The 13,053-nt window shown below is 43.0% G+C and overlaps 1 protein-coding gene across 2 annotated transcripts in view; it reads left to right on the forward strand.

The window, feature by feature from the left end:
* The window catches only part of LOC311503523 (leukocyte elastase inhibitor-like), a 26,345-nt gene continuing 13,292 nt past the window's right edge, over positions 1 to 13,053 (forward strand). The window contains exons 1-10 of one of the 2 annotated variants that reach the window (XM_084566287.1): positions 1 to 221; positions 1,072 to 1,253; positions 3,608 to 3,751; positions 5,120 to 5,260; positions 5,489 to 5,606; positions 5,707 to 5,849; positions 6,038 to 6,115; positions 6,327 to 6,416; positions 7,150 to 7,330; positions 7,420 to 8,418. In XM_084566287.1, coding sequence (XP_084422413.1) covers positions 1,077 to 1,253; positions 3,608 to 3,751; positions 5,120 to 5,260; positions 5,489 to 5,606; positions 5,707 to 5,849; positions 6,038 to 6,115; positions 6,327 to 6,416; positions 7,150 to 7,330; positions 7,420 to 7,649 — 1,302 coding nt within the window. In that variant the 5' untranslated portion in view covers positions 1 to 221; positions 1,072 to 1,076 and the 3' untranslated portion in view covers positions 7,650 to 8,418. Of the gene's footprint in view, positions 222 to 1,071; positions 1,254 to 3,607; positions 3,752 to 5,119; positions 5,261 to 5,488; positions 5,607 to 5,706; positions 5,850 to 6,037; positions 6,116 to 6,326; positions 6,417 to 7,149; positions 7,331 to 7,419; positions 8,419 to 13,053 lie in introns of those variants that run through there. The other variant, XM_084566286.1, reaches the window with a different exon arrangement.

The following is a 13,053-nucleotide window of genomic DNA, read 5'->3' on the forward strand; positions in this document are numbered from 1 at the left end:
TAAAAATACGAATAAGAAACATCAACTGAAATTCTTTTCGGGGCGTGTCAGTGTGAAAATAATAGGCGTGTTCGACTTCATGCAGATCTGTGCAGATCATGAGGCGTGTTCGACTTTATGCATGAAGTCGAACACGCCTAATAAAAGCCCTGTGACTAGCTAAAACTTTCCGGTGACAGACACACTCCTGACACTTCCAACCTCAGGTCAAGCTCCTGACAGTAAGTAAAACATGCGTTTCATTCAGTTTTGTTTGCGGGATGTTTAGTTATTCGGTCCGTAGGTGGTTGTTGTTAGTCTATTTAGTTATACGAGTTTAACAGTGGCTGAACATGTGTTTATCCAAAAATAATGTGGATTATAGCTATAAAACAAACCATTATTTGTGGTTTCAGACGTATTTTCCACCATATTCTCATGAGTAATTAACATTTTGACTGTTTATTTTTAATATATTAAACAAAACCCTCTGCTGACAATAACTATTACTTTACTGTTTTATTATTAATATGTTAGTAAAGATAAAGCAAGGTGAACCACAGTTGCCCTGAATGAATGAACCCTGCATGGTGTAATTAATGTTATAACTAGACACCTTGTTATATATCAGGTATGTACACACATTGGCTATTTCATTAAGTACACATTCTGATATAACAGTCCTGCATTCAATCTGTGTTTTTTCATTCTCTAGTACTACTGAATTGTATTGTGTTGCACCGACAGATGTTTCTGTTATTTTGACAACCCCATTGTAGTAAGTGAGTTAGGCAGAATAACAGAAATCCACTTTAACTGCAACACAGACTACATCCTCCATAATGATCATCCAGTTCTGACTCTGCTTCACTGCAGACTGAACATTAAAACAGCCATGAAGGTTCATTTAGTGCAGAACTATTATATTAGCACGTATTTGTTTTCTCTCTTGTACCTAATGAGCTGGCAAATACTGTGATTGGAACTGTGATTTAACTTTCCAGTGGGGAAAACAAAATGCTTAATCACATAAAAGTGTTTATTAAGTTTGTAATGCGGTAATTAACGCTCTGATATCTGTCTCTGGAACAGACACAATGGCATCTCCATCTCCTCTATCCAAGGCGAACACCTCCTTCTGTCTGGCTTTGCTCAAAAAGTTTGGCGACAACGACAACGGCGCCAATGTCTTCTACTCCCCATTCAGCATCTCTTCAGCCCTGGCTATGGTGATGCTGGGGGCCAGGGGCAACACGGCCACGCAGATGTCAGAGGTACAGTACGACATCGCATACGTGCCGACTGTTTGCATAGCAGGCCGATGCACCTGCTTCTGGGTGTGTCTGCTGTTTATGCGGTGCATAAAATCATGTATATTTATTTCTAAATAAACAACAATAAAAATGAAATTACACCTATGATTAATTACTTCACACAACGCTGAACGTTAAAGCTCTGTAAAGACAGCGCTTTGAATCTGATATCAGTGGACGCCAGTAAAAGGTGGATCACCGTGGGTGTGATCCAGCGTGAATCACCAGCTCTGTGTTACATTGTCAGCAAGAAAATGACAAAGATCTGCTCTGTTCTGACGCTGGCAAGGTTTTATGAGGGGGGACAGCTCTGGTGTTGTGTTACCATGGGAACATAACATGGAAACGTAAAGGGCAATAAAGATTTATGTGCAGTTTAAGTAACGTTATCATTACAGCGCTCCTGTCTGGCTGCCTGGGATTTTATAAACGAGCCACTCGTTGCCGAACAGATGCAGAGAATATTTTTAGTCCTGTAGTTCAAGACAGTTGAATTAAATATTACTGATTGTTTGAAGCATGTCTTTCACTCTTACTGTGCTCCCATGTATAATGTAGACAGAGGAGATGTCTTTATGTTTGTCTGTTCTTAAACCACGTCATAAAATATGCATTTGCACTAACATCCTGCCGTTGCAGGTGACAAATTAATGCTTTAATCCCTTAAGGATACGTTTTATTTTAAAGCCTTTAGGTAAGATAAACTACAGAGTCTAGAGACTTCACTATGAAATCACTGTCCTGGTCTAAGCTACTGGGTCAGGCCCTTGGTCACAACCCGTTTACTGGCATGTAGGAATGTAGATGCAAGTTAACACTGTGGGAAAGAAGAATATTTACTGATGTCCTGCCAAATTGATTTGCTAAACCAAAGTGACGCCCAGATAAAGCAACCTGATGAGTTCATGTGTGTGTGGGTGGGAAACGGCCTCACCTTAAATCTGCAAGATAAAGAAAGTTTCAGTACATTACAACAGAACTAGACAATAACGTGTATTTTGTCCCCTTGTGCCTTCATACCTTGTGATGCAAGCATTGCAGGATTATCATTACCTGGCTGTTCAACAGGATCATCGACATAATTAATGAGCTCACTGTAAAAGGCAGGGATTACCGACACGACCTGTTTTGTGGAAAACTTGTGTTTTGCGACACACGGTGTGTGTGTGATCGCTGCTAAGGACTTAATCAGAGGACATGAATGGGACACAATTGGGTGGATTTTAAAGATTTACGTCTTATAAATCGCCTTTCAACACCCTTCCCAGAGGGCACATGTCAGTTTGCTTGGGAAATTGATCAGGGTGATTCAGCGTGTCAGGCATTGTGATGTTGAAACTGTGCTTTCTCTCACTCGTACTCAATCACTGTCGCTTACTCATGAAGTCATGAGAGTGCACAGAGGTGAATGTGATGTGCGCCTGTTGTGAGAAGTCTGACTAGTTGATTACCCAACTGGTCAATATTTTGCCAACAAATAACAGTTTGCAGTGGTAAAAAAAAAGTGGTAAAATCAGCAGTGATACCAGCTAATTTATCAAGAGTGTGTCTCTTATCTCATCAAACTGCAACGGCATGTTGTTCAGAAAAACGTGGGTACACTGGCCACTGCAAAAACACATAATCTCTCAGTCAGTAGTTCATGATTCTTGACGTGAAAATATCTGTTTTAGACGTTTAAACCAATGACAATGATATTATGTGGACCCTTAGTCATAGACTCAATTAAATGGCGTGCAGAATACGACTTAAGTCTCTTCATAAAACTGCATATATTTCTGGTGTCGGATGTAATGCTGGAAAAGCAGAAACACAGGGGACGGAGGGGGCATAAAATGATTTTTTTTATTGTTGGACCACATAAAAGACATATCATATTAAATTAAATCAGATTTTATGGCATGGATTCTTTAACTGAGGTTATCGTAAAGCATAATATAACTAAAGGTTTGAAATAAGAGCTCCTGGACTCAGCGAGGCAGGTCTACAACTTTGTCAGGATTGCATTGTTCGTGAAAAGTCATTTATTGTGCAAATACTCTGAATATTAGACAATGCTTGCTGATAAGAGATGGTGCAGTTAAGTGTTTGAAGAGCGACATGCCAGCAACTGTTAATCACATTTTTAACGCCTGACCAGAGGTGACGTTAAGAAAAGGCTACGTTTAAAAGATGAAATTTTAACTGTTTACTTGATTTTAGTCACTGTTTAGTTGTGTGTCCCAGTAATTTACGCCACTGTGGAACAAGACTCAACCCACTCGTCACCTGCGAGACTGACATTATAACGTAATGTATACAACTAACCCCTCTAGGTTCTTCGCTTCACTGAGGCCGAAGTGAAGCCGAAGCAAGGAGGAGCGCAGCAGATGCAAATGCAGCAGCAGCAAATGCAGCAGCAGCAGCAGCAGCAAATGCAGCAGCAGCAGACTCATGTTGGACTGCCCAAAGCGCTGAAGGTGGTACCAGAATTAAAAAAACTTAACTGGGAGGCGTATTACTGACGTATATCTGGGTGGTGTCATGCGGTGAAGGGGTCATTTCTGACACAGCGGCTCCATATATTATTCTTTTTGCTTTGCCAATCTCCTAAATGCCCTCTTAGCAGCGGTTTAAGTTGCTATTTGCTGAAGGTTTAGTGGGTGTGTGTGTGTCCAACTGCTCCAGATACTAAAGTATTGCATAAGACACGAGAATGTGGACTTTCTTGCTTTTATGACTTCTTCTTGGTGTTTCCTTTTTTTTATCTCTTATTTGTAGCTTTCCTGGAAACCACTCTCAATCCACAAAAGTTCATCAAGTATGAAAAATTGAGGACACAGAAATTAGACTGTTTCCTTTAGTACTTTGATAACACACTTATGTACGTGGATAACACCAGATATAGCAGATACGGTTATGGCTGTTTACAGGAGATAGTGATTAATATCCTGCTGATTCGGATGCATCGTGAATTCTTATTAAAAAAAAGTTGAAAACAAAGACATGAATAGCAGCATGGTGGAGGGATGGCGTGCGCCTTGGTGAGCTGTGAATGTTTTTGCGGAAAGGTTTATTAAAGCTTGGGCAAAGGGTTCTTTAAAGTCAGGGGTAAAGGTCTCTGCCTTTTTGTGCATTTATACTGGGATGTAAATGGTTCATGTAAATGAGGTTTAACTATTTAATGCTATTGACTTAAAGTGGTAAAAGAAAAGAGCTCGACTGATACTACTAGGTACTGTGTACTCAATCAGTTTATAGTAGGCTAGCGTTCTCCCTAACACAGGGAGTTAATGAAATTAACCTTGTAGAGGCAACTGCTACGTGTACTGTGTACGTGTGCTGAGAATATTTCATATAGTTGGTTTCTAGGCTACCCCCAAGCATCTTTTCCTGCGTTACGTTCTGTAATAAAAGTTTACATATTAGTGCATACAACACACACCCAGTATCGACCGATATATCAGTCGGGCTCTTATAAAAATGTGCCACTTTATCCATTAAGTGATGAGAAAGCCCAAGTTATCAAGTTTTTTCCCGTCTAGATCCTTATGGAGCAATCAGTGCACCATGGTGCATTATACTATATTCTAATGCTCATGTATGCTAATACTATTTGCACGTTGTTGCACGTGCACGAAGCAAATTGAGTTGTTTTTATGACGTTTAAAAGAGGGATCTACAAACAAATCTGTTTTTTTTTTTATGTGTTTCTTGGGAGCAATGGGAGCAACAAAGCCAATAAACTAAAAACCCTCTCTCTCATCACTTAGTCGGCAGGACGACCATCAGTCCAGGCCCTGGTCTGCCACGTGCGTCTTTGTAAAAGTCTTCTGCTTTATCCGCAGTGCCTGAAAAACAAGGATGGCGGAGACGACGTCCACGCCAGCTTTGCCGAACTGCTGAGCGAGCTCAACAAGTCAGATGCTCCGTATGCCCTCAGTGTGGCCAACAGGCTGTATGGAGAGCAGTCCTACCAGTTTGTTGAGGTGCGTGTTTCTCTCTGCTTCTGTGAGGGGATCCTCATGAGCAGGTGTGGCGTTGCTGCCTTTATTGTCAGAGTGAATGAAAGGAGCTGAAAGAAATGTCGAAGCCACAGTTTGTAAAGCGAATGATGAACGAGGAAGTAGGCAGCAGGCAGCAGGCTAGCGTACAGTACGAGCAAGTGAAGTAAAAGTACTGTTCTGGTTTTAAAATGTGTCGTTGATTGGTTCCAGGATTTTCTAGAACAAACCAGGAAGCATTACAAAGCAGAGCTGGAGAAAGTGGACTTCGCCAAGAGCGCGGAAGCAGCCAGGCTCAACATCAACAGCTGGGTGGAGAAACAGACACAAAGTGAATCACGCGCGCATCTTTTTAAATGTGCATATTTGCATCATTTCTAATTTGCCATACGTTGCATTGCTTCACGTTTCTGTCGATTCTGTTCCACCAGATAAAATTAAGGATCTGCTGGCCCCGGGTGTGGTGGACAGCATGACCAGGATGGTGCTGGTCAACGCCATCTACTTCAAAGGGAACTGGGACAAGCAGTTTAAGGAGGGTGAAACGCAGGACGCTCAGTTTAGACTCAACAAGGTGAGACGAGCAGCTCAGTCAGTGCTGGTGCATAAAATAAAGTCGGTGACATGGTGAATGGTGACATAAAAATCGTGATTCACAATTTGAAAGAAAGAGACTACAGAGCACAGACTACACTGTACAGTATATGTCTTCATCACTGCAACAAAGTGATATGCACATGATTTTTTTCTTTTTTTTTCCAGAATGCCACCAAGCAAGTGAAGATGATGCACCAGAAATCCAAGTTCCCTTTGACCTTTGTCGCTGATGTTTCCTGCCAGGTACTTCAGTCACAGTTACAGACAGATGCAGTTTGTCATTTACATCCTTAATTATCTTTGGTTAATAAAATTAAGCAGGATTTTCCATAATTTGATATTATTGTTGTAAAACTAACTGTGGTAACTGTGGTAAAAACCTTCGCATTACCAGTTGCAAGACCAGAATACTGTACTATAATTACTATAATGTCTGGAACCGTGTGTTTGACAGGTCCTTGAGATGCCTTACAAAGACAAGGAGCTCAGCATGCTCATCTTTCTACCCACGGACATAGAGGACAGTACGACAGGTCTGGAGAAGGTACGACATGCACACATTTGCACATGAACACAATGACTGCGTTTACATGGTCTTTAGTATCCCGATTTTGAGGCTTATCCCGGCTTTGAGCATATCCGGGATATGGTGTTTACATGGAACACAGAGAAACCCGGTTATTCATATCCCCGTATACATGATAAATACCAGTAACCCGTTTTCCGATCACTGCATCCTATCTGCGCATGCGTGTTTTCCAACGCTACCTAACTTGTTCAACGGAGCGAGGTGGAAAACCAGCGTCACGTAGCTTTTCCGCAACATACTTGAATACATCAGCATTTCTGTGTTTTCTGCCATCTAAATATGTCGTTATATTGAGTTCTTTCATTAGTTTTAGGGAAAATTCTTTCTCTTCGTCGCTCCAAAAGTGAGTTCTCGTTGCCGCCATGTTGTTTGTATATCTAGTGCGTCACTTGGCGTCACTCGCGCCTGCGCAGACAGTGGGCAGCCATCAGAAATCGGGATAAGGTGTATACATGCTCCAGTATCCCGGCTTCTATCGGAGTACTCCAGGTAGCATATCCCGAATTCTTGAAATCGGGATATCCCGATTTCTGAATTCGGGATATGGTGTTTACATGGACAAACACAAAAACGGGATACTCGAAAAACCCGATCAAATTCGGGATACTAAAGACCATGTAAACGTGGTCAGTGAAACCGCCACAGACACACACACCAAGAAAATTATGGATTTTGTGTCCAACTGCAGCTGGAGAAGGAGCTGACCTACGAAAACTTTGCGGAGTGGACCCGTCCCGACGTGATGGATTTAGTTGAGGTCAAAGTGGGCCTGCCCCGGTTCAAGTTGGAGGAGAAATACGACATGAAGACCGTCCTGGTCAGCATGGGCATGGAGGACGCATTCGACGTATCGAAGAGCGACTTCTCTGGTAAGGATTTGTTCCTAGATCATCATCATTAGGAGATGATGTTCTCCAAATTTGACATTCTTTGAAACGTTCCCTCTCTTCTGTGACAGGCATGTCTCCCGGCAACGACCTGGTGCTCTCACAGGTCGTCCACAAGGCTTTCGTGGAGGTCAACGAGGAGGGAACCGAGGCCGCCGCCGCCACCGGCGCTATCATGACGACTACCAGCATGCCCATGCCTCCGGCCCCATTCATCGCCGACCACCCCTTCCTCTTCTTCATCCGACACAACCCATCCAACAGCGTTCTGTTCGCCGGCCGCTATTGCTCCCCGGAGTGAGCACCACATCGGTTTTAGAGCGGTGTTTTCTCAACTGGAGGGAGGTTACAGAACATCTGAAACGCAATAAAAATAAAATGGTTATCACTGGAGGAATGTTGAGAATAACTGGGCTTGCTATTGCTAATCACACTCTGAGTTCCCGTCCCACATTGTCAGCATCAGAATCATGAGTAAACGCTGTGTTTTTCTAAAACTGTGGCTCCTTATTTGCATCATGAGTAAGTTTTGCGTGCCTTTCTGAACAGTGAGTTTATGCACTGTTTAACTGAGGATCTGTTATCTTTATGTCTGTAATACACGTATGGCCCTATTTGCTGCAGCCTGTCACCCTACCTTAAAGGACAACTATGAATTGAATTGAATTGAACTGAATTCAGTTTCCCTAAGATGCATTGTTTTCAATGCATAACGTTTGACGCGAGATTCCGTTCACGTCCCAGAGAGTCCAGTTTCCCCAAGATGGCGCCCGCCTGGATATCGCTAACCGTACTGTTTTCCTTTTTTAATAAACTGCCTGCATACTTGCAAAGTTCTCAATGCTTCGGTTTACATGTAGAGACCCTAGTTATGCTACCGTGTAAGTGTGGTGATATTGTGAGCCTTGTTAGTGGTATAGAAATAGCGATTTCTTTTTATGTGTAGGTGTGCCCCGTAGCCTAGCATTATACGCTACTTAGCGGTTTGCAAGAAAACGGGTCACATTTGACTAACAAAACAAATGCATATAAACAAATACCAGAGAACGGTCGAACTCGGTACACATGTGTCATTAACCCCTGGTTCATTTTGCGCCGGAGTTGTCCTTTAATTTAGCACGGTGAACAGTGGGTAGCTGGTTCGAATCCCCGGGGCGACTGAGGCCTTTCTGTGTGGAGTTTGCATGTTCTCCTCCTGTCTGCGTGGGTTTTCTCCGGGCAGTCCGGTTTCCTCCCATCATCAAAACATGCTAGATGTTAGGCACCTGTACCTACTTATGAGTTAAACGTATCTTGCACGGTTTATTTACCTCCATATATCATACAGCGGCAATAACTTTAACTCATAATACATGTAACCAAAATAACAAACCGAATTGCTCACTACAAAGGCAAGGTACAAGGCACGTAGGTACAGGCACAGTCGAAAACTGTTTGCTTCCCAAATCAGCAACACCTGTGTCTGGGTTTCCTCTAAGTTAAATGGCCTACCTGGCTGACCCGAGGTCAGCTGAGCCACAAAGCACATACAGCCCCCTAGTGGCACAGGGCAAAATTACATGACATAATACAAAATGAATATAGCTCATACAGTGTATGTTAAAACTATTTAATGGTTTTGCAAAGACCAGAGGTTAGGTTACAAAAATGCATCATAATTATTGAATCATTTATTTATCTTATTTATTATAAATACATATAATTATAATATAATTGTATTTATTATTTGTAGCAGCCCCCGGCGTTAAGAAGAACCACAGTGGAGAGTTTCTGACGGGTGCACGTTTTTATTCCTTTGGAATGTCTTTAAGCACCGTGAAAACTGAAGAAAACAAAATAAATATTCACTACCCATGTAAACAATGCATAAGATTGCTATGAAATATTTCACACGTATTCAAATTCACCCGTTCAAGAATTGAACTTTAAAATTAATATAGTTCAAATATTCAAATGTGAAAACTGGGATCTTAAACATTTCCAGTTCATAGAACAATATCACATATATCTCATATTGACATGGCTTCACAGTACAAATACATATTACATTTTATACCTTGCTCCGCTTAACCAAGGGATGCGAACTCCCGCGACCGCTAGTGTCAAATGTTCCCTGTAGCGCACACTCGCACATGCTAAACAAACAAAATAAAACACATTCAACAACTGTGCGCACATTTCCACATTCAATGTAACATAATGTATAACTGACAATAAATTTCTGTAACGTACCATGTAAATTTCCACAGAGGCATAAAAACAAACTGAGGGGCGAACTCTTACTCTTGCCGATCTCCCGCTCTGTGTCACCTTAACTCGTGACCGCCCCAAAACGTAAACAACAAACCACAGTTCCGACCCCGTTACATGAATGAGTCGTTAATAACTGCTCAAGCGGCCACTTACACTCCCACCAAATCATATTATGATGAATGAACTCAACAAGGTGAATAAACAATGAAGCATATATGATTTCTTGACTATAACATGACACACATGAACCTATTGGTGAATCACATAAAGACAGACTTTGAATGGGTGTAATAAACAAATTAACACATCATATCAAAGTGTGTGCTTAAAGTGACAGTTGATTATGCACTTTCAATGAGGAGAACTAATTTTTGGATTGGTCTCACTATAAATGAGGGTTTAGAGGGACAGTCTTTTTTCTTTGTCCATCTCCGATCCCCTACTTGCACCTTGACTTGACGAACTAAACCATCACTCCCTTCTAGGGTTTCAACCACTCTTCCCAGGTGCCATTCATTCCTTGGGAGTAGGTCTTCCTTGATAATGACTATGTCGTTCACTTTCAGGTTGCGTCGAGATATATGCCACTTTTGCCTTAAAGATGCGTTCAGGAGATATTCTTTTCTCCACCTGCTCCAAAACTGCTCCACCAAGTACTGTACTCGACGCCATCTCTTCGCAGCATACATATCCTCTCTCACGAACTTTCCAGGAGGTGGCAAGGCAACCTTTGATTTCATCAAGATCAGGTGGTTAGGTGTTAAGGGTTCCAGTGACTTGGGGTCACTGATTGAGTCAACACTTAAAGGACGGCTGTTTACGATGGCCATTGCTTCATAAAACAGTGTTCTCAGTGAGATGTCGTCCAGTCTACCTGGACACTGAGCGATTGTGACCTTAAGCACGTTGCGGATGGTACGAATTTGCCGCTCCCAGACTCCTCCTGCATGGCTTGCCGAAGGAGCATTGAAAATGAACTCGCATTGTCTGTCTGCCAGGAAAGCTTCTAGTACCTTGGTGTTGCACTGTTTGAGGGCTTCCTTGAGCTCATTCTTAGCCCCCACAAAGTTTGTGCCCTGATCGCAATGGAGCTGGGACACTGCTCCTCTAAGGCTAATAAAGCATCTCAGAGCGTTGATGAAAGCGTCTGTGGACAAATCTTCTAGCATCTCGATGTGGACTGCTCGAGATGACAAACAGGTCAGAATAAGTCCATATCTTTTGTACTCCTTGCGGCTCCTTTTTATCACAAATGGGCCGAAACAATCCATTCCGCAGAATGTAAAGGGAGCTGAAGCTTCACACCTTTCCTTGGGAAGTTCTGACATTCTTTGCTCTTCAACTGGTCGTCTGAGCCTTCGGCACTGCACACATTCTTGTATCATTTTGGCCACCATCTTGCTCCCACCAACAACCCAAAATCCATTAGCTCTGAGCTCCGTTAGTGTTTGGCCTCGGCCTTGATGGCAGATTTGGGCATGATAGTGAGCCAAGATCAACCTTGTGATGTGACAGTCCTTTGGGAGAATAACAGGATGCTTTAGTTCTTGACTTATTGTTGAGTTTTTTAGTCTCCCACCGACACAAATGAGTCTTGCTTCAAGGATGGGATCAAGGCAGTACAGCGGGCTTGAGCTTGGGAGACAGTCTATATGTGGACTCTGCAGCACCTTTAATTCTTGAGCATACGCTTGCTGCTGGACAAGTTTAATGACTGTTTCAATGGCTCTCCTACGCTCTTCAACAGTCACCAGATCACCATGGGTTTTCGCCTTGGATCCAAGTCTCTTAATCCTTGAGATGACTTTAACAAGTGTTGTCCAGGTGGAAAACCGGTTGAGGCGACTTAGGACATCCTTTGACTCTCTGACCTGTGTTGTAAACACATGAACTGACTTAACTTCTGGGTCACCAACAAGAAGATACGTGGAGGGATTAGGTGATGGGCACACCTCTTCTTCCCATAAGAACTTGGGTCCTGACAACCAGTTGGTTAAGGAGATGTCTGTAGCATCAAGACCTCTGGAGGCGTGGTCAGCGGGGTTTTGCGCAGTATCTACATAGTGCCATTGATTTGGATTGGTAATTTCTCTGATCAGTTGAACTCGGTTTGCGACAAACACATGGAACCTCCTTGCCTCGTTGTTAATGTAGGCCAGCACCACCTGAGAGTCAGTCCAGAAGAATTCTTCGTCGATTGTCATCTCAAGCTCTGATTTCAGCATGACACTCATTTTGGATGAAGTAACCGCAGCCGACAGCTCCAATCTTGGGATGCTGGTGATTTTTGTTGGTGCAACTCTTGCTTTTGCCATTACCAGACTGCAGTGAACCTCATTTTTGCTGGTTTTGTATCTAAGGTAGGAACAGGAGCCATATCCAGTGTTACTGGCGTCAGAAAAGTGGTGTAACTCCGCTTTAACAACTTCACCAAAGTTCAGAGGGCGGTAACATCGAGGTATGGTGACTTCTTTCAACTGTCTCAGCCCCTTTTTCCACTTTTCCCACCGTGGACGTAGGGTCTCTGGGATTGGATCGTCCCAGTTGATGCCTCGGCGGCACAACTCCTGTAGGATGGACTTCCCACTAAGGGTGAAGGGAGCTACGAACCCAAGTGGGTCATAAAGGGAAGCGACAACTGATAAGACACCTCGGCGAGTTGGGGAGTGGTCCTTTGCATTCATGTTAAAACTGAATGTGTCGTTTTTCATCGACCATTGTATGCCAAGCACATGCCCATCTGGTGCTGCATCTGGATGGAGAGGTAGAGGGTCAGTGGTTGTTGCCCTTTCAGAGGGTGCAACACAAGAGAGGGCCTCCATTTGGTTTGAGTTGAACTTATGCAGGTGTAAACCTGCACCTTTGCACAACTCTTGAGTGTTAACAATCAGTTCTTTAGCTTCCTCAACTGTTGCTACACTAGTTAAACCATCATCCACGTAAAAATTCTTTTCAATGAATGCTGATGCAACAGGTTGATCCACCTTGTGTTGTTGGGCTAGATACTTCAGACTAAAGTTGGCGCATCCTGGGGAGGAAGCAGCACCGAATAGATGGACCGTCATCCTATATTCTTTCGGCTCGGCTTCCAAATCTCCGCCCTCCCACCAAAGGAATCTTAAGTAGTTGCGAACTTCTGGTGAGACATAAAACTGGTGAAACATTCTTTCAATGTCACAGGTCACAGCAACTGCTTCTTTTCTAAATCGACAAAGAACGCCCACTAGAGGATTGATGAGGTCAGGGCCTGTTAGCAGAGTATCGTTGAGAGAGACGCCTTTGAATTTCGCTGAGCAATCAAAAACAACTCTCAATTTGTCTGGCTTCCTGGGGTGGTACACCCCGTGGTGTGGGATGTACCACACAGGCTCTCCCTCAGAGACCTCAGGGGCTGGCTCAGCATTACCTTTGCTGATGATATCCTCCATGAAGGATATGTAATGGTTGCGATA

Source organism: Chelon labrosus, assembly GCF_963514085.1.
Source record: "Chelon labrosus genome assembly, chromosome: 18".
Classification (NCBI taxonomy): Eukaryota; Metazoa; Chordata; class Actinopteri; order Mugiliformes; family Mugilidae; genus Chelon; species Chelon labrosus.